This window comes from Sebastes fasciatus, chromosome 21 (assembly GCF_043250625.1).
Source record: "Sebastes fasciatus isolate fSebFas1 chromosome 21, fSebFas1.pri, whole genome shotgun sequence".
Lineage (NCBI taxonomy): Eukaryota > Metazoa > Chordata > Actinopteri > Perciformes > Sebastidae > Sebastes > Sebastes fasciatus.
Window position 1 is genome coordinate 20,103,604 of NC_133815.1, and position 22,841 is coordinate 20,126,444.

At 40.5% G+C, this 22,841-nt stretch overlaps 1 protein-coding gene across 1 annotated transcript in view; it reads left to right on the forward strand.

Annotated features, from left to right (window-relative positions):
• The window catches only part of vstm2a (V-set and transmembrane domain containing 2A), a 90,404-nt gene that overhangs the window by 60,158 nt on the left and 7,405 nt on the right, over window positions 1-22,841 (forward strand). The window contains exons 3-4 of the mRNA XM_074621923.1: window positions 5,891-5,941; window positions 9,214-9,544. Coding sequence (XP_074478024.1) covers window positions 5,891-5,941; window positions 9,214-9,544 — 382 coding nt within the window. The remainder of the gene's footprint in view (window positions 1-5,890; window positions 5,942-9,213; window positions 9,545-22,841) is intronic.

A 22,841-nucleotide genomic window follows, 5' to 3' on the forward strand; every position in this document is an offset into this window, starting at 1 on the left:
GTGTTTTTCATTGGTCGCGCACGTCTATCATCCGGGGTCAGGGCCCGTCCCGTCACAGTAAGAGCCGTAATACAATCACAGCAACGCAGGGTGGTCTCATCTATATTTCAGTTTAAATGATAAAAATTTTTCTTCATGTGACGTTAATTTAGTCGCAGCAACTCAATGGAGCCTTTTTGATGCCCAATAATTGCGGAGCACATTTTACAAGAAGTCAATTTGAGATTTGCATGAAGAATGGCAGCGTGTCATGGTGGAAAGGGTTTTGCAATAAAGAGACAAGCGATTGAAATTGAGATACTTGCGAGCGGCCGCGGCTTTGGCTCAGAAGGCACTCATGCGATAGAAATGAAATATAAATGGGAAAATAATGGAGGTTTCTTCCGACAGTGTCATTGAAAACTTTCGCATTGCTGTCGCGTGCTCCAAACTTAACTTGTGGGGAACATTTGTCAGGTACACATTTGGATAAAGACGAGTCGAAACGGTTAAATGCAACAGAGTGATTGTCCTCTGTAAAAGATTTAGCGCTGTTGTGTTTTTAATCTGTTCTTTTTAATGACACACAGCAACAACATCTTAGTGGCAGATAAATGTCTTTTTACAGTGGATGATAAATGCCAGGATTCTGAATTGATATTGGACATTCATTAAGTCACAATTACCTTAATTGCATTTGCACAGTGTTGGGTGACTAATGGGTTCACACTCATAAAATACTGCCTAATTTTTTTAATGAATTTATTTTTTTAGTGCCTGCAAATTCAAATAGTCAATTTAGATGAAATATATAAAAAAAAAAAAACAGACGTGGATTTATTCTCCATATGTGAATTCAAGCAGGGAGATATTGTCCAGAAACAACAAAAATAATTGATAGTCATTGCTTTTATCCTCCTCCGCTGTTCCCACACACATACTAGCTGTGGGTTCCTTAAAATACTGCTTTGTGTGATTAGTCTGTGTCTTGATGCTGCTGGATGTTACGCAGTGTTTATGATGTCAACCATGCATGCGGTTCTCTAACATGAAAATGTTCTCATGAACCTTGAGGCATAGTTCTTTTTTGAGTTGTTGACAAAGATAAAGAAATACATCATTAAAAATAGGTCTGGGCGAGTGGGTGCATGTTGCAGTTTACATATTTCTAAAATTGGTAATTTAGCTCTCAACAAATAAAAATAAACATCAAATGTTTGATCAACTTCCTGTTTACATGCTCACAGCCACAGTGGTGGAAACGCTAGTTTCTAATAATATAACTAACTCTTCCTTTAGCAATGCCCTCTTGAAGGCGCAATATCAGGACTGTTGAGCCGATTCTGAATATGATTCGGGGCGCTGTGACAGATGGGACCAAGGTGGACCGGGTCTGTTCCAGACGGGGTCGGTTCCAGTCTGGGACAGTTGGTGTTGGCAGTAGGCATATAAAAAAGATTATTTTAAACATGTTTGATATCTGTGACCGACATCTGCGACCGTTGGCGTCACTTGTGTGTCGCTGCGGGAGACATAGCGGTAAATAATAGAAGAAGAGGAATGGCGATTCCTCCAGTTGCAACACATTCTCACTCCCAGCTCGTGAAATGTGAATCTAGTTGTATTTAATACAATGACAATAAAGCTTTCTATTCTATTCTATTCAAATACCGACGCTTGGTCAGTGGCCCTACACTTCGAACTATGACATGCTATGCACCCCTCTTGCGTCAGTTTTGGACCGCTTGTTTCATGCATATAGTGTCTTTTCAAAATAAACTTCCAATGTTGGTTTACTTTAGTTTGGGTTGAAATAAGTAAGATTATTATTTATGTATGCACACACCTTTAGTTAAGTACTTAAATTACATAAAAGAAGAAAGGTAAAATAAGTCAATGTAGACTTGTTTCACACAGGACACAGTGGTCTCCATGGTGAAAGTATGTGTTTGTTTGACCCGACTGTCCACCCCGACCTCATCCCCAAGTGGACTTTCTTGCACATTATACAACGTCAGCTGCTCTGGGCGTCTAATAATGACGCGGATGGGTTTACTTTGGAGTTAGTTGAAAGCCCGGTGTGTCTCATACACACATCGGTATCAGACACCGAGGGGCAATGACTAAGCGACGGCATTTGACGAGTTGGGAAGTGAGAAAAGATTGCCAATTCCATCTGTACAAGTCCACTTTCCCCAATAGCCTCTCCCTCCATTTTCCTCCTTTTTCAGCCACTGAATATAAACAGTGCAAGCTGCTGAGTTACCGTTGTGTTTGTTTTGGTACGAGAACACATGACAGTTGGCGTTCTCAAGGGATGTTCACGGTTGTCTACCTCCAGAACTCCAGTGGTTACTGACCAGTGGTTCAGTGTATTGTCTGGTGTATTTATTCGTAAGGTTTATGCTCCTTCCTGACTGTCTAAAAAAGACTAAAAAAATATGTGCAAGTAGGTGGAAACAATCTTTTTGTGTGATTTGTCCAGTAGGTTTCAGCTCTTCACCTTTGTCACTTCTATAACAGCTGCACATGGCAACAACAGTGTGGTTAAAGTTAACAACTTAAACCACTTAATTATCCTCAGGAAACTATGTTATTATTAAATAATAAAGAGACAGGACATGAATTGAAGCAGATTTTTTTACCCATCCATCATCATCCATCTCAAACCGAACTTTTCACTGCAACATATGGATGGAGATACACAGAGGACTGGCAGGAACGGACAACCCTGAGGGAGTTATTAGCACAGAATTTGCAGAGAAACATTTTAATTGATCTACGATTTTTTAATGAGGCTGTGAACGCATCCGTCTTCAACACGCCTGTTGATCTTGAGTAGAACCTGTAGAATAATTCATCAATATGACAAGGTTGGTATTTTGCAACAAAAACTTAACATGCAGTGTGTAATTGTACCTTGACATTGCACATCATCACTCCAGTTAGAGACTGCAGATAGAACATATATGCTGCCTTCTGATGTCTGCAAAGAGTCAGCAGAGTGAAGGAAAGGCCTTCAGTACCGGCTACTAACAGTCAGAGCTGGTGAGAATAATGAATAATGTTTGTGTGATTAAAGGGAGGTTTATATGGTTGTGCCTTCACTAAATAAAGGGACCAAACTATTATTGAACAAAAGTGAGCCGAGCTATCGTCCTGCAGAGCACCGCTGGATTCATCGCCAACCTCTACATGCTCCTCTCCTTCTACTGGGGTGCATGGCGAATCACCAAACCGGTGCAGCCGGAGAGATAAAAACCTCAGTACGCTGCAGGAAAAATACAAGCTCACCGATGCGGCGCTGCGTTGTGCGCCGACACCAGAATAGAGCCCAGAGAGTGTGACTGAGTCGGTTTGCGACACCCTGAGCAGTGATAGTGTAGCTAATTGCCCGTAGGCCATGCAAATGAAGCAGTAATATCAACGGGTGAGTTTCAGGCAGTTCTGCAGTCAACAGAAGGACCTATACAAACATACTTTACAATGACACAGAGAAAGAGTGAGAGGAGCTGTAAGTGAGAGAAGATGTGCACAAATAATGTCATGGAAAACACAAAAAGGCTACTTTGGATTATAACCTTTCAAGCTTATCTCTTCCGTAGTTATCATCAAAATGGTTTTCAATGATAAAGATAATGACGGAATCGGTAACCAGTACTTGATCGGTTAGTTAGTTGGTAACACTTTATAATCACCATGATTTATAAATGGTAAATTGATAGTTAATTAAACTATGTAATAGTTATTTTACTGTTAAAAAAAACAACTAAATGATTATTAATACAATTTCCTAATTATTAGTAATGCTATCATTTATTATAACAGCTTATTGTTGCATACATTATAACATTTGATATACTATATATATAAGTATCTGTTTATGATTAAGATATTATTTGTAAACCTTGAATAAATACTTTATTTAGTTGCAACTGATGATTGTCATTCATTGTTAAATGGTTAATAAATACTTTATAAAGCATCTATAAACAATATTTAAATAGATAGTTAATACTGTCAATGGTTAATAATTTGTATATATCTACAGTATGTATTGTTTGTAGATGCTTTGAAAAACAATTTTCTTTTATTTGGTAATTGTTAATAAATAATTAATATAGTATATCAAATGTTGTAATGTGTGCAACAATAAACTGTTAAATACACTAGACTACAAAAGAAATGTACTAAATTAATCAAAATGCAATTATTATTGTCTCTTATCAGCTATGACAGAATTTATAATTTATAAAGTAATTATTTCATATTACACAAACAATGATACAATTTCTTTAGAGTAAAATAACTAAGTTGAATTACCTATCGATTGGCCATTTATAAATGATAGTTATTATAAAGTGTTACCCAATAGTTAAAGAATGTATTCTTCGATCAGTCAGAACAGAATGTTCTAATAATCAATGAAGCAATGACGACATGTTGCTCATTACCGCTTGGGACAAATGCCAGAAAAGGATTTTAATTATTCATTTTATATTACAATCGATTAAACGCCGGACACTGGAAAAAGAATAGAGTTCAGCTGTGTTGTGTTGAAAAAGCAATTTTATTAGCCCCATAGGACTTTCCATAATGAAATGTCTGAGAAGCAATTAAACCGTTTCATTCACCATCTTCTTTAATAGTCGCCATGTTTTCCTGAACGCGGCAGCCACTGTGTGTAGAGCATCTGTCCTCGAGTGGAACTTTATCCTCCTCAGGTGACAGATATAGACTGCACACCCAGCCCATATAACCACTGTGAAGTTTGTAAAAAAAGAGGAGGCCGAAATTGATGACTTGAAACTGTCCGACGCCAAAGACTTGAGGACAATTAATCCTGCCTCGCCCGTTAGAGTCGTCTCTCCTTGATACAATAGAGGATGCTGGGTCCATCTGTGGAGTCAAGATGTAAGAGTCATGCATACATGCAGACAGGGAAAGCTATGGCTCCTAATTCCGCTCATTAATCACCTGTCTGCCGAACATCCTCCAGAGAAAAGCGCCCGGTTCCTCCGAGGTAATTACAGCACTTGAAGGAACGCTCTGTGCTGCGAATGCTCATAAGTAGCCATCTTATCCCTCTCCTACCCTGCCTTTTTTTTTTTTTTTTCCCCCGTCTCAGCCATGGAGCTTCCACATCCTCTGGAGAAACTTCCTCCTCCTCCTCTCGAGCCTTTTTCTGCTGCACTGCTCTTGCTCCTCTTCAGCTCTTTTTTTTCCGGGCACACATCCATTTGGCATCCGATGTGAGATAAATAAATTATAGCCTCTAAAATCAATGCCCAGTCCATGATGTAGGCTGTGGGCTTAGTGCTTGCCACCGTGCTAGAATTATGCCGCCGGGGCTCAAACGGGGGCATTTCTTGAGCCCCACTACTTTTTTGATTTTCTTTCACTGAAAAAAGCTATTCCAGTCCGTCTGACATTTTATTATTCCTCATAAGTTTTCATGGATATTATAACTTTAACTGCGGAGACTGATGGAGGGTTTTTGAGGCATCATTTGTCTCAGAGAAGCTTGTTCACACAGCATCCTGGTCCCTTGATTCCCTTGCAGTCTAATTTCTCGACACAACCACTCAAAAGAATCTAAAAATAAATAAAAAAATCAGTGGCAACATCTTTGTGCATTTATTTTTAAAAAGCAGAGCAGTAGCAATGCAACCCCTCAGTCTGTAAACTGTGTGTTGATGTTGGAATGAAAGATTCATAACCGTCAGCGGATAGATGGTGCCCCCTTTTTTTTTTAATGTTGTCGTAGTAATCTCGTAGCTGGGTTTAAGGGAGTCTGACACTAGACTTGCATGACATACATATTTGAATGTGTCCTCACTTGGAGAGCTCCACTGCAGCAGCAGGCTACTTACACCCTGCTAATGATTCCCTTTCTTTCTGTGTTCCCCAGATGGAGATGATACCGGAGCCCGATCCCGATGACGAGGGGACGAAAATAAGTGTAAGTTGAGTCGCACGTCCTGTGTCGCCGGTTGCGACCCTCTCTAATGTGTGCCGCCGTGACGCAAGTTGGCAGCGTTTCATTCCGAGCAAACACAACAGCAGCTGATTTGCCCCGAATAATACACCTTCAACCGGAGAAAGGAGCTAATCAGTGAAATCAGTGGCAGTGTGTTATTACTGTCAGAGTGGTTCCCTTCCTGCGCTCATGCCCCGCCAACTGTTCTGCCCCCTTTTTTTTTTTTTTTTTTTCTGTCACTCTGTATGTGCATTCTGAGCCCCAGTGCAACACACCCTACACTTCCTCCCCGTGACCTAACTGGAGTCCTCAGAGAGTCAAAAAGGCTCATGCAATGTAAAGTGCCAGGTCTAACGTCAAGCTGACCTATAGATGACGTTTAAGGCCTTTACACCCCAGGGACATTTTTTAATACATTTTTTCAAACAGTTGTTTTTTGTCATGAATACTTTCACACAGAACGCAAATATAACGCTGCAAAAAAAGGAACTTAATTGTTGTTTTTTTTGGAACGGGGGCGATTTTTCTGAGCTTCCGCACCAGGAATAAAGGCCTCAACCAATCACGTGCTAAACAGTTTGAGTTGTGCCTATATTTATGAAACAACAGCAGAGGCTCCGTAGTCTGAACCAAGACGGCAAACTGTATTCCTCCTTTCAAACTTGACAATGGCAGCGCCTACCAGATCCACTCCCTCTGTTCTTACCTTTCACAATAAAAGCCCAAGACATCTAATATTTGCATTCGAGTATTTTGCATTTTCGTATCATCACTTTGGTGTGTCAATGCCTTTAAAGGTGAATTATGGTTCATTACAAATTGTGTTAGTCATGAGTTATGATAACATTGTAAAGTAATGGCATATGTCTAGGAACATAAAAAAGCACAAAACAGGACATGTTCACTATTTCAGTATCGACCCAAAACCACTACCTTTCCGTAAACCTACATTTTTGTTGTTGTCTTTATCTAACCACATGCAGGACTCGGGATGTAAACCCTAGTCTCCAGTGTCATAGTGCTGTGCTTTGTTAACCTGACAAAAACTGCATTTTCAATTGCGGTCGCGGTTATAGGAACGTAATTAACGTTATAAAATGTTCAAAAAACTGTACAAAATTGTGTTTAGGCAACAAAACTCCTTGGTTAGGTTTAGTAAAACATCATGGTTCTGGCTTAAAAAAAAGTATATTTGTTTAACAAACTTACCTATTTTATGCCGAACCATGCGTGTACCTTACGTGAATTTCAAAGAAGTCAATGTTGACTTTTGATTTCACATGGGACATGAACAGCAGCCATAATTCATAAATACATACTATATTTCCTTCGAATGTATATGGTTAAAAAAAACAAAAGAAATAGTTGTGTATAAACAACTCGACCAGTTGAGCATGTTCTGATTAACATACATGTGCAAATGAGTATTCTGCACTGCTCTCAGAGCTGTACACCCCACCATGGGTCACTTCCTTACCTCTTATTAATAAACGCACAGATCAGAATTTAGCGATTAGGGTCTTATGAGTTTTTGACACATTTAATATAATACCTAAGGAATTTCCTTCATGAACTTTAACTTCCATCATTCCTTTAGTCATTAATATGTAATATTATGGAGACATACTGAAAATGTGAAGCCAGGTTTTCATGGTCTGTACCAATTTACTAGCCAAATATAAACTTACCACTAAAAAGGCCAAGATTTAACATCCTTTTAAATACTTTGGGTTGTATAAAGCCATTGCAGGCAGCATTGCAAATCAATGAGCAGGACTGCTTAATGGTAACACTGGCTTTACAAGACTGCTGCATCTCTTTGATTAAATACCTTAATGTCTGCCAAAAACATACATTACCATTTAGCTATTTTATCTGAAACCAGTTTCTCAGCCGACTTTCCAGAAAGTTTACTCAATTACGTAGATGTACTGCAATAGCGGATTTTATTTAGATAGCTCATCTTAAAATACCACTAGATTTTATGCACAAGACAGTAAACAAAAGATGTTGGCTTAAAGGCCACCGGGTATAAAAAGGTGGTCCGAAACCCTCAAAAGTTCACCACAAGATGGAAAGAAACAGCCCAGTTGCACAGCAGTTTGTGAAATAGTGACATTTGATATATTGATTTGTGTATATTGACACAAATTTCACATTTCTGTAATGATGGTCAACAGGTAATTCATTTCTAATGTAATTCACATTTTTTCGAACCAAGAAGTATAAATAGCTGCGAGGTGGAGGGGACTGCCCATTATTTCAACAACCCAATAGTCCAACAAATGCACCACTGGACAAAAAAAGCCAATAGACAGAAAGCCCGTTATTCCGAAAACAAACACCCATTGTCCCAAAGTCCTGTTGTTCCGAAAATACACACTCTCTCTGCACCGCCGTCTTAATACACGAGTTTACCAGGGCTCAAGCTCTCGGGCTCGACCAGGTAAAAGGGCCCACGTTGCTCCGGGGCGAAAAAAAATAAAATTAAAATCACAGGGTAAATAAATGGCATAACAAGCAATTTTACAGTCGAAGACAAATGTCTGAGTTTCACCTCTGTTGGAAGCATGTGGCTACTTACTATGCAGAATGAAGTCATCGGAGCTTCCCGGTGCAACCGCTGTCGGACCTCGCAGTCGGATATTTAACCTAACAATCCTTCTTGGTTGGCATCATGTAGCGTTCCATGCAGCAGTGGTATTAGTGAGTGTTATACTCAATATTACTTAATAATATAATATCCTTAATATTACTTTGGGTCCTCTGGCAATGGACATTTTGAAAACCCTATTCCTAAACCTAAATAAGTAGTTTTATTTTGAAAAGACTGGAGTGGAAATTGACACGTGCCACACAATTGCTGGACATTCGTAAGAAAACGCACAAAAAATACGAACGACATGCTGAGAATCACAAAAAAAAGGGATATTTGTGTCTATACAAGTCAAATAAATTAAATCTCATGACTATTTCAGGAAAACTGCCGTGAGACTGTGAAAGAAAATCTGCATATGCTCTTGGCACACACCATTATTTGAAGCCTGTGCACCTAGCAATATATTTCAACCTATAATTATCATTCTGTATATGCTTATATGCATGAGTCCACTTCTTCTGAATGTTTCTGCATCCAAATGTCACAGTGTAACAGTCATGTAACATGTCGTAGAACAACGTGGCGTGATGTGTCGAGACCTCGTGGTGTTCCATCACTGTTATGACTCTGCGGTCTCTTTTAATCACTCTAACAGACAGTGAAGGTCCAGGGCAACGACATCTCACACAAGCTGCAGATCTCCAGAGTCGGCAAGAGCGACGAAGGACTCTACGAGTGCCGGGTGACACGAGCCAACTACGGAGAGATTGTGGAGTACAAAGCCCAAGCCTGGCTGAGGGTCAACGCCACGGCCAGGCCACGACGGCCACTGCTGCCTCCCAAGAAAAGCTCCCCGCTCCACCTGACGGACAAGAAGCCGAGAAAGTCCACCTCACCTCAGGACAGCATGAGTTCAGACCAGAGGGTGGATTCCACCTCCACCTCTCACACATCCTCCAACACAGCTAAACACAACCCCGGCTCAGGTAAGGCCCCGGGGGAGAGGGTTGCGTAATCAGGTCACAGTGGAACACAGAAAAAGACTCGTGTAGTCAGAGCTTTTACTAACAGCAGCATATATAGTCTGGTCTGCAACCTTTCTGACGTGATGCATTTGTGAGTCACCTACCTAAAAAGGTTATTTTGGTTGAGACACAGAACAACACTTCAGCATGTGTTTATACAGCAGTCAAGTACAAAATGGCCCATTTCCGAAAACAGACCTCCCTCACAAGTGTTTTCAAGGCAGACTGATAGAGACCTGCGTCATTCACTTATGATTGACCCTGTGGATGAAGTGAGAGGGAAATCTCCAGTATCCGGTGGCTCTGAACAGCTAAACAGACTTTTTTCGAGAGTATCCGGTCTCACTGACCCTTTAAGACATAGTGCAGGTGTTGCAGAACAAGAGTAGCAGCAGGGATGTGTGATTTGAGAGCCAGAATTCAGATTAGCTGGCCAAGTACTTGATGAGTATTTTGCATTGATTTAAATCCCTATCAGCCTCCCTGAGGGGCAAAGTCTAGCAGAAATTTTTGGTCACAACTTGCATTTTTTTCCACAAAGCCGGTAGCCCCGTCTGACTGCGTATAGTGTTCCGGCAACATAGAATGCTGTCTGCTTGTCCTCTGTCACACATGGCTTCCGGGCAACTTCACATTAAGCTGTCATCTGACTGGTTGCACATTAAAAAAGGTCATGACAAACATCAAAGGTCAAAGTTGAATCAGATTCAACTTTGAGTTCAGCTGCAGTCTGCAAGGGGCCTCGGGCCGACTCTCTGTTTGATTCCATCCACTTGACAATGTAAATAATAATAAAAATAGTATGTGCCAAGTTTTTTGAAGACATTATACATACAAAATATTCATAGGCTGAATAATATTGATTTGTTATATTCTGCAAAGCTAATCCAAAGCTAGTCCATCTATGATGTGAGGATCCTCAGGATAAATATGAATATAATCAGTAGGCGATATGAGGGGGAGGGAGGATGCCATCCCACTAGTTAGCAAAATTACCAAAATGCATGCCGCTTGTTAACCTGCATCCCCTCTCTCCATCCCTTAGTAGCAGAGAGAGTGCAGGGGGAGAGGGATTGTTTAGTTGAGTTGTCATAGCCCGGCTCCTAGGCCATGACAAATACGGGAAAGGACGCAGTGAATGATAGTAAATTAAAGATATTTATTACAAATAAATTAAGGATATACAAAAAACTACAAATGTGGAGTGTGTCAGTCAGTAACATCAGTAATGTAGATGTGGATGTGTGAGCATGATGAAGTGTGATGTGTTGTGAGTGAAAACTAAAGAAAAGCCAAACAAAGGCAGCCCGGCAGGTTCTGACAGGGATGAGTCCAGGTGAAGGAAAAGAGGGCAGAGCAGCACTTGATTGGGGCTTTTATACTCAGGACGCGCCAGCATCAGGTGCTCTGCATCAGGCATCCTCTCCCGTGATACCTTCAAGGACACAGGGAAAGAATGAATGGCCAAATCCACACTGGCATCTCAGTAGTGAGGCAGGGGCCGTCACAGAGTATATTAAATATATCCTAAATGGCTCATATAGTAGCTTAAGAAAAGTTTGTTATTTTTTGTGCTTTTTCCTACGAATGTCCAACAACACGAGCAACACATCACAGTGTTTGGGCAACAAAACTACTTGGTTAGGTTTAGGGAAAGATCATGGTTTGGGTTAAAATAACTACAGAAGTGGCGTAACTTAAAGTGGCAGTAGGCAGTATATTTTTGGCATCATCATCATTGGGCAAAAAAACTTTCAGCATATTGTAATTCAAGTCTTCTGAGAGATAACTAGACTTCTGCACCTCATCATGGCTCTGTTTTCAGGCTTTAAAAAATCTATCATTTCATTGAGAGAGCGTTCCTATTGGTTGTGCTACGGTTATGTGACCATAACTTGGTGTTCCTTCACCAGATTTCACAATGGTGGCGGTGTCACAAACTTTTTAATTTGACAGCTAAACCGTGCACTACAAGATGATTCTGAAAACATTTGAGGAGAGAAATAGGCATTAACGTAACATAATATTGATTCATATTTGATCAGCGCTGCCTAGTTTGACCGATTGGTCGGAGTTCGTGAGTGATTGACAGCCGGCTCTCATAGACAGCAGCTGAACAGCAGACCTCAGGTCAGCTCTTACTGCTTGTTATCCTACGGTCTGTGAAAACTTGAAGATGCCGTTAGGAGCACCTGAGGACACAGAGGAACATGATTTTTTTTAGGTTACCTGTTTCATTTACTACTTTCATGATATAGCGACCGTTTTATAAAAATAACTTTTTTTAATCATATTTGCTCCAATCTCGCCTACTTCAGCTTTAAATACGGAAGTTACTTGACAAAAAGTCAACGTTGAGTTTCTGATTTCACATGATTTTAGTTAAGTTACGTCACGTTTGTCACGTGTGTTTTAGTGATGTTTGTACGTGTTTTCTGTACTAATGTTACTTTGTTTACGTACGTATTTTACTTAGTTTATATACTTATTTTTAAGCCCAACCATCCCGTTTTTCCTAACCCTAACTAAGTGGTTTTGTTTCCTGAACCTAACTGCTGTTGAACCTAACGAAAAGCCTAAAATGCGTCCTCATGACACGCAGAATGTCAATGTAATGTCGTGCTAGTTTGAGACCCACCCATCCACTCCGACCTCCAGGCCACATACAGTAGTATAAAGAAGCGATAAAGTCTGCGTAGGAACTTTATCACTCTATATACTATGTCGCCTGTCCTAGTTCTTATTTAATTATATCTTATATGAATTGATTACATGGGATATATGCAATACATAGTGCATTATTTTTCATAGGTATAGATTTGAACAGTGCATGACAACAGCCTGATATGTTAGTCTAGTCTGCCTGACTCATTGATCCTTTATCTGCCTGCGGTCTGTAATCTGTGGCCCCCGACCATTGCTCTGAAATATTAGTAGCCTCAAGCGGGTTTCCGGCTGTAACGTGGCCGCTGAAGCCGATCGCGGCTCTCTCACTATGCTGTTGCATTGCTAAATCCATGGCCCTCTCTGCGGTGGTGCTGAAGCAGTAGACGGATTCGTAATCGCAACTTTTTTTCTCTGAGTCCCAGTTCATCTCCATGGAAACAATCGAGGTCTCGAGTCCCGTCTCATAGCTGCAATTACGTAATTGCAGAGGTTATAATGGCCATGCATGTTTGCGGAGCCCAGTCTGAGAAGCATGCATGCAGGCCTCGTCACTGTGTCACCAACAATGAATCAAAATCGGAGACCCTGTTATTAAGCTCTGCTTGTTCCTCTCACTAACTTACATGTACACTCTGTTTAGAGGAATATCCTCCATAATAATAATAATAATAGCCATTGATAACCAAGTGAGAGTGATGCAGTCTTGTTTCCCTCAGATGAGGATTATAGAAGAAAGTCTTTTTACAGTCACCAGAGATATTGAAGAGGTCTTGTTTGGAGTGTTGCAGTTATTTCGGCTCTTAACTAATTCTAGAAGATGAGAACACATTCCACCCTTTCATGCGCCTCTTTGCAGGCCGCAAAGTTTTGAAATTGATTTTCAGACTTTACTGTTAATGTTAAGGCACTACATGGCCAGGCTCCCAGCTATATTTCAGAACCGTTCATCCCCCCCGTGAGCAGCGTGTGACATCCCTCAGGCAGTCCTCCTCCGGTGCTTCTTAATACTCACCTTATTACTGAGGGGATTCTTGCTGCAGGCTCCTCAGCTCTGGGACTCCCCGCCTGAGCCGGCTGGCCCACATCAGTAGCATATTTCTGTGTTATTTCCCCGCATTTATGTGGTTTGAGTTTCACTGTACCTTAATTATCATCCTCCTTTGCTTTGATGTGGGTAGAATTTGAACATGGTATACTGAAAATAAGGGTTTGAAAGCAACACAATTTGTCAATTTAGAACAATTGAAATCTCGTAAAAAAGCTGCTGACTTTAAGTTATCATTGTTTTCATTGAACTTGAACAAATGGAATTCATGAGATTAACCACAGTACATCTCCATCATGGGAATCTAATACCAAGTCTGTAATTACATTCAGCGGAATTGCAAAGAATGCCAATGTTACCTTTGTCTTTCATCGAGCCCAGTGAGGCTGAAAACCTTTCAAAGATGTGTGCGGTGGAATACCTATTGAGTCGTCTTGGGGAGTGCAAACATCATCAGCCTTTGCAAGAAATGGAAAACGTGCACAACGAGTTAGTGGAGGATAGTTTAACCCTTTCATTATTGTGGAGGTCAGCCGTGTTCCCGGTGGATTTCTTTGACAAGCATGAACACATTTCAACGATTCAAAGAATCCCTTCCTTTTCAAATCAGGGATAATAATAATACGCAGCAACCAGTTTGTAAAACACTGTAATATTTATCCGGCAAAGCTATCGCTCATCAACAATTTAACGTCAAATTATTTTTGTAAGCTGAAGTAATTAACACGTCTGTAAGAAAAGAAACGTGTGCGAATGAAATGAGACTGCTGATTAGCTATACTATCTAAGGATAAGATAATATGAAAGCAATCTTAAATATGTCTATTTTTTTAATTAAAACAGCAGCAACCAAAAATGGAGTTTGTTTTGGTACAAGTTGTTGCTAGAGTAAATGATTAGAACACTAATTGATGGTGAACAGCCAACTGTTATTCAGAAATAATAATAATACGCCATTTCCAGGCTGCATTAAAGTAAAGAGATGTAATTTTCTGAATTTACCAGACTGTTCTAGCTATTCTATTATTTGATTTTACCAACTTAGTCATTATATCCACATTACTCGTGTAAATATTTTAAGAAAGCACCAATAGTCAACCCTACAATATCGTTGCAATATCGATATTAAGGTATCTGGTGAAAAATATTGTGATATTGGATTCTCTCCATATCACCCAGCCTGACTCCACATCCACCCTACACAGACTTTCTTGCTATATAATACTATGTCAGTTGCTCTGAGCATCTAATAATGATGTGGATGGGTTTACATTGGAGTTAGTTGAAAGCCTCGGTGTGTCGATATCAGATGCACTGACCAAGTGGCGGTATTTTACGAGTAGGGAGTGAGTATTTTTTTCTGAGGAGGACGTTCTCAAACCATCAGTAAAAACCTTAATCTCAACCAAAATAGTTTGGACTAACCTGAGACAAAATAACTGAACTGAGATGTGTTGTAGCAATGAGCCATAATTTACCCATCACTTATAATACATAATTTACATGTATGTGATGTTGTGTTTTTGTATATGCATGGAGTTGAATTAATAGCTGTAAGGACGTCTTGCATGGTCAGCATCAGCATCCTCCAGTTGAGAGAGGAAAACCAGTCTTGTATGTTCATGGTGTTCAACTTTTAACAGTATCAGGTCCCTATCTAGCAGCCTACTCTTCCCCATTAGGTGGCTCAGTGTGAATTTTCTCTCATAAACTCGTTGCATTATTTAATTTCTGACTATCAAACTACGTCACCGCTCCTCCTCATCTGTATATGCTAATCATTTCCTACCTACCGGTTCAGACACAAAGTGGGCCCCGCTCTGGGCTCAGATAGCCCTCCGCACCCTGAAGCAAAACATAGAAAGATATTACTTGCCACTGAATAGAGGTAAAAAAAGTTGAATAATCCCCGGGGCTGCAGAGTCAGAGATTATGAAGGCAGCCAAATTATGCTGACAACTGTGTTGCGGTGAGTCCTGTGCGCGGCGTGTCTGACACTGATAAATGCCTCTCCGTGGCTGCTCAGGCAGCCTCAGCCACCTTCTCTGAGGTGTTACCGAGGGCGACGGAGTTCTATTGCTGCCCGCGCTCAGGTTTTGAGGCAGATGAGCAACAATAGGTAAATGGGGCTGAGATGAAATTAAACCTGGGAGAGTGCAGATATTTTTCCTTTTCCGCATTGCTGCATCTGTAAACAATGAGGCACTTTCCAGATGGAGGGACTGTGGCTGTGGCTGGTGGAGCGGCTGCAGCAGCATCAGGAGGAGCAGCAGCAGCGGAGTGGTTTGTTCACAGCTACTCCCCACCAGTGTGTCACATGTTGTTAGATCACAGCTCAGGCCTCCATCGGTCCTGGCAGTGTTGTTCTTTCAAAGCTCAGAGGTGACCACAGCTGAATGCGGAGAAGGAAAAAAAAGGAGGGAAAAATGTCCCCTAAGCCAGACTTGTCCCCCCCCCCAACCCTGAGGCCAGCCTGGTTCCTGCATGAAAGAAAAACTAATATGGACTCAGCTTATTGCATAAGCATTCATCCAAACAAAAAAAAAGAAATCACTGACCTTGTTTTTAAGAAGCACCATATTTTTTTCTTCATGCTGCCTCGACTGCATATGTCTAAGGAAAGAACACCAATGAGTCATCCCTCCAGTAGGTGGTTAGGAACCGCCGGACTGCTGCTCATGGCTGCATTCATATCACTCAAGCAGTCGCACGCAACGTCAATGTGTCATGTGTACACGTGGGTGCTTTTATGAGTCCTTCCTTCAACTCACACATTTGTCTTTTGGGGAGAAACGATGTGGGGGAAAAAGTCGGGTTTTGAGATCCACTGAAGCCTCACAATAGATGTGGCTAAATGTCTGCAACGGTGGCAGTTTGTGTCCAACAGACACACCTATAAGCCTTCACGGTTCTCCGTCATGAGTGAATTAGTGCCATTCGTAAAGGAATTGAGAGGTCCTTCACTAGGATGTGGCCTCCCTTGTTGGACGATTTACCATGAGGACCTGAAATAACTTGTATTAAAAAGCAGCCACTGCAGCGGAGTCATTTACGTTAGACAGATTGTTCTGTTTTACAACATACTTTGTTTGTGTTATCTTTGCATATAGGGGGGAAGGACAGGCGTGAGATGTAAATGCATATTTATCCGTGTAAATGCAGAGCTGTTTCTGATGGATGACAAATTTGTTATCAACAGAGTGTGAAGAGGTCACAGTGCTGACGTTATGTCTGTGTATTATGTTGCAGAGATGTCTAGTGAAATGAGCATGCTAACCTTTTAGCCCCGGTCTCGTATTACCACTTGTATCTCGAGAGGCGATAGTGAGTCACTGTAATGTCCAGTCTGCCCTCAGTCCAACATGAGAGGACCAAGAAGTAGAGATGCCCCGAGGGGCTCGTCAATGATACATCCATGATCCGTGTACGCTTCGATGGTTTGTTTATTGGATTAAATCCAAAGTGGCAGAAACAAGAAAACGACTCGTATTTTCGTTTCGTCCTCCGCGCCGCCAGGAGACTACTTTGCCGGGAGGAGGGCTGGCGGGCAGTGGCTCCGGGAGACAGACCTTCAGTTAAAAATTAGCAACTTGCCGCATTCAGCCAGCACAAACCCCCAACACCTCGCCGGATCAGCGAACTTCCTGTTGCAGCCGTTACACAGGTCAGACCCAGCGCTCCACCAGCTGCTGTGGTGACCCCCGGTGCTGGGGTTGGTGCTGGCTGAATGCAAGTTGCTACAGATAACCATTAACTGAAGGACGAAATGTGAATATGAGTTGTTTCTCATTTCTGCCACTTTGGATTTAATCCAATAAACAAATGTACACGGACCGTACAGCCCAGGTTAGTGGCACAAAATAGTGAAAATGGTAAACTACAGGCTGAAAACAGTGCTATTTTGACTGTCTCTCAGAGTTTCAGCAGTTTGGTTGAATGTTGCGTATTCTTGCCCTGCTGTTAGTTAGTAGTTGGCTTTTTAATAACTGATGACTGTAAATGCTGACCCCTATTTGCAATAATACTATAAAAAACTTTATTTATACAGCACCTTTCATACATAAAATGCAGCTCAAACTGCCTTACAATAAAAATAAGATACATGAATAGAAACAATAACACAGGTGTTAAAAACAGAGGTCATCAGGAGCAAAATGTACCAATAAATAAGATTTATAAAACATTAAAATACATAAAGACAATGATGTTAGAAAAGGTAAAACAAAATAATTAAAAGCATGATCATAAAAATAAGTCATGAGCTGTGTTTTAGTTGCTTGTTTTTGTTTGGAGCATGTGGTCAGATCTGACTCAATGCACCTGTACAGTACTTGAGTAAATGTACTTATTTGACCATAGTAATGTAACTAAGTATATATAGCAACAGGTACAAACCGGATGTTGACAAAAGCTCAATCATTCATAGAATCCGTGTTTTGGTTTTAGGAAAGAGACGGTGATGCTGAAACGGAGTGACGGATAGTGAAACTGGCCCTTGGTGGAGCTCCACATTAAACTCTAATCAGCTGCTTGTTCCTCATATCAGTTATGGTTAGATGGTTTGGAAAATGGCTGCAGTAATGTCAGCTAAAACACACAGAACTGCCGCTGTGATCCTTTCATAACATAGCGGATGGCCATTTTGGAGCTTTTTGCATTACCCACCAGACTGTGTTATCACATTTACCCTCACCCACAGTTGAACAGTCAAGCTGCAAGGTAATGACATCAAGTTGTATTTAACCAGCCAGTCAGCCAAAAATCCAGTCAGGGCTTCAGACAGTCAGATATATATATATATATAGAGAGAGAGAGAGAGAGAGAGTGTATCAGTCAACAAGCCAATCAGACGGAGGCTTTTATAACAGAGCCACCGGGCAAGTAAGGAAGCGAGTCAAAGAGACAGTCAGCTAGCCAGCCAGCCAGCCGGTCCAGGGATCAGCAGGAATAGATGGGACTGGCACTAAGCCAGTTTGAGCTCCCTGTGGAGGTGCCGTGGTGATTCACCTCCCTGCCTCGCTGAACCTGACTGCCTCGCTGGCCCGGAATTGATATTCCACATCACCATCTCACCGAGCCAAAAACATTTTGGCAAAATGTAGAGTGTTGTGTTAGGTTAAGTAGGACAAAATGAAGAGTGTTTGGTGCGGGTCTATTCTATCCCAGCATGCACCGAGAAAGCCTGACAGGGGTTTCTACACCAGCTCAGACATATACTCTCACTCATTACGCCTACAGGAAAGTCAGTTCACAGGCCCTCAGAATGTGGAGGAAAGCACAAAGAACCCTCAGACATCGTGGAAAAAGTCACACGTCTATCAAAACCTTTTTCCCCCTTCAGCATTCACTTTTTCCCTTCTTCTGCTGAATAACCATGTAAGAATTCAGCTGTAAATTAATCCGAAATGACTTGTAAAGACACGGTGACCTTGTCAACCAAACTATGACAGGAAGTGGGTGCAGAGGCTTTTAGCCGCAGCGACGGATAAGTGAAACAATACAACTAGTGCCCACATTAAAAGGTAGTTGTTTTTTTTTGTATATTCAGCTGTATTGCTAGACTCTTTCTTTTATTTATTTTTCTTTACTCAGCTATTAAAATGCATGATAGTGTACAAAAAAACAACAAGAATTCACAAATGTTCCTCCTTTGTTGTTTTCTAATAATAGCACAGGAACACAGAAGGTATGTTTTACCTTTAGTATGCTCACTGGCAAGGTTAGTTTTGAAGTGGAAAACAGCATAATGTGTGATTTAGATGAGAATAATGGCTTTAGACATAGTGCTGCTTTTTCAGTTTGTGGATGGCTTACGTGCATTTTCAGTTCAGAGGATAGTACAAACATTTTTTTTGCAATAATGCATGCATATAATGCATTATATAACTATACTGTATACATAATTATGTGACATTATAATATGATTATAATGTATTACATCTATTAGAATTACAATACAATATGGGCCTCAGGCATGAAGCAATATACAAACTAATTTCCACAGTTTTTATTTTGTTGGTACCCATTCATTTCTGGGTTTCACCAATGTTTTTTTGCTCTTCTCTTTGGTAAGAGAACATCTCACGAGTGGCCAAGAGCACTCTTACCAAGATAGGAAAAAAACATATTGTTTTCACAGTCCACCAATTGTCCAACAAAAGTTTTAAGTTTGAGGAACAACGCATGAGTATCATATTATCAAATTTAGATTGAATGGATTATTAAAGGAATACTATTGGTCCATTGATCACTATAATAAAACCCCTTGGATGATATTGCGTGTGAATATCTTACATACTGCTCTTTGCTGCTTTTTGATTTTCCTGTAACGCCAGTACTGGCGCTCTGGACAAGTTTAAGTTTATTTAACTTGAGTTAAGTTCTTCTTCTTACAGCATTTTTTGGTGGCATCTCTCCAATTCGTGGGTATGTACCCAAGTATTTGCACACAGCACAACACCTCCCCTTATATAGTGTTTGAGGGGTGTTATCTATGCTAAACACCTGTCTTTATAAAGTGTTTAGGGGGCGTTACCCTTTCTAATACATGCCCTTATATATTGTTTGAAGGGCGTTACCTATGCTAACTCATGTCCTTATATAGTATTTAGGGGAGTTACTCATGCTAATACCTGCCCTTATATAGTGTTTAAGAAAACCATTACTGATGATAATACCTAATATACTTTTTCATCATTATTACTGGTGTTTTTACAGCAGCATGCTCGAAAGATCGAAAATATTGAAAACTAGTAGCATTTAACCTTTGCTTTGAAGATTAAGTTAAATAAGGCAGGTTATTGCATTCCATTGCACCAGCACACAGAAAAGAGTACACTTTGCTGTACTGGCTCTGGTATTATGGCTTCTTCAAGCTTTGTGAAATAATTGGGAAAATGTGGCCCAAAATTAACTATTACAATGCTATCATAACTGATAGGAATGATGATCAGACTATGGAATAAGACCTTAATTCTCCTCCAACAACCTGCAATTATTATAAGTCACATGACATTAATGCTGTCATCATGCTGTCTGCATGTTGACACATTCTTCTGAAACTGAGGAGCATGATGAAGATAAGAACGCCAGAGACACCCTGAATAGATGTGGGGTGTCTGACTGGATTTTGAAGCATCTCACCATATTAATTTGCATATTAATGAAGGCAGTGTGTTGATGCTCATTTTGACTTGATGCCTCAGCTGCAGCCACACTTCCTCCAGTTTATCCTTGCCTGATTAAATCATATCTACATGCACCTTCTTTTACTCTTTGTGTTTTCTCAGACAACCAAACTGAAAAAAAATACGTTGCAAATAGCAACTAAAGCAATAGAAACCACTACAACAGCAAATCAATAATGTATGAATAACAATCCCCCCGACTGTTCTGTACAAGTGTGGCTTCATCACCAGATTCAAGTGTGGGTGTAGCGCTGTTTGGAGTTAAAAATACATCTGGAGGATGTCAGGACTGACACCAAAGAAATGACCCAGCACAGCTGTGCAGCGTGGGGCGACCCGTCATGTTATACCCAGAAGGATGTAATTATGACCCGGCACCGGATCGCTACTGTATGTAGTTGTTTCTTGAGAAGAAATAGATTTGTTTTTGTTTCAGGAAATTATGACTTTATATCCAGGTCCATGCAGCCCACACTATTCAAAGCTCCGCTGCTTCAGCAGGTGTCAGTCCAGCTGGTCCTCCTGGCTGCATGGAAAAAAAAAAGATATGAATTCTAAATCAATTTTAACAATGGACTTTTATTTATAAATACATTCAAGCCCTTGCCAAACAAGTTCACACAATGCTGATTCAGCCTGCCAGTGAAAGCTCGCTGTATTTCACAGTATATCGGAGTTATGGCGTGTATGGCGACTTTCCCGCGTTGGCGCACCAGAAGTAATGTGTTTAACCAGCCAGAGCTTCAGGGGACAGGAAGGGAGGAGAGATCATAATAGCGGACACCGTGATTCCCGTCGAACTCCCAAAATATTTAATCACGATTATTCGCACGATTATCAATAGTTAATCACAGATTTTTTTTAGCTGTTCAAAATGTACCTTAAAGGGAGATTTGTCAGGTATTTAATACTCTTATCAAAATGGGAGTGGGGAAATATGCTGTTTTATTCAAATGTATGTATATATTGATTAATGGAAATGAATTAACAACACAAAACAATGACAAATATTGTCCAGAAACCCTCACAGGTACTGCATTTAGCATAAAATATATGCTCAAATCATAACATGGCAAACTGCAGCCCAACAGGCAACAACAGCTGTCAGTGTGTCAGTGTGCTGACTTGACTATGTCTTGCCCCAAACTGCATGCGATTATCATAAAGTGGGCATGTCTGTAAAGGGGAGACTCGTAGGTACCCATAGAACCCATTTACATTCACATATCTTGAGGTCAGAGGTCAAGAGAAACCTTTGAAAATGGCCATGACAGTTTTTCCCCACCAAAATGTAGTGTTAAATTGGTACCAATGGATTCATTAGGTTTTTTCTAGTTTCAAAGGATACCAGTATCGCCACTCTAGCTTTAAAACTGAGCCCACTACGACCTAAAAATCACAAGTTGCATTAATAGTGAAGTTAAAACCAATTTGTGTCAACATGTTATTGTTGCATTAACTTTGACAGCCCTAATATAAATGCAAGAATAGTATAAATAATAATTTAATAAGAGCATTTCTTGAAATGTGCAGTATAAATGCAGTATTGCACAGTTGAATTATTGTACAGTTTGGAACTAGATGCAAATTTCTGTTCATTATTTGTTCATATTCAGACATCAACAGGCATCACACTCTTTAAGAAATATATATAAAAAAAAAAAATCCTTTTATCTTCAGATATCTTTTTCAGTAAGTATGCCAGGTGATTATTGTCTCTACAGTGCCAACAGGAGCTGTGAGTAACCAAAGCAGCGGGACTTTTCATCATGTTTGCCAAGATTTGATAAAATATGAAGAAATAGGCTCAAAGCATGGAGGTGTAGACACTTGTAAGTTCAAGACTCAGACATTCAGCAAGGTTCATCCTCAGAAACTTTTCATCATCTTCAGCAGATTAGTCATGCAGTGCGGGGTAAAGCTTGACTGATGTTGCACAGGTGTTATTTTTACCTCATAATCCGATATTGAAGCCTGGCGCTTTGAAAAGCTTGTGGGTCTTGTCAGTTCATCGTTATTATGTGATTCAGGTACTGTACATGACTGCGAGATAAACCTATACATATACAGGAGTAGTAATGGCAGTGGAAAACAACATAAACATGTCTGGATGATTTCCTATAAATTCTGATGTATAATTGGTAGATATTTCCTATGAAAGACAGCATTTCTACCCTGCTACATGGAGATATGTGACCTCGTGCTTGTGCCTTGAAATAGTACAAGATGTTCAGGTTAGCTTGGCAACCGCTTCGGGTCTCAAACAGGGTTGGAAATTAAAAAATGTTGTCCACCTGCCACTGTGGCTAATGGATTCTAAAATCTACCAGCCACTCAATAGATTTCCCTTGTATTTTTG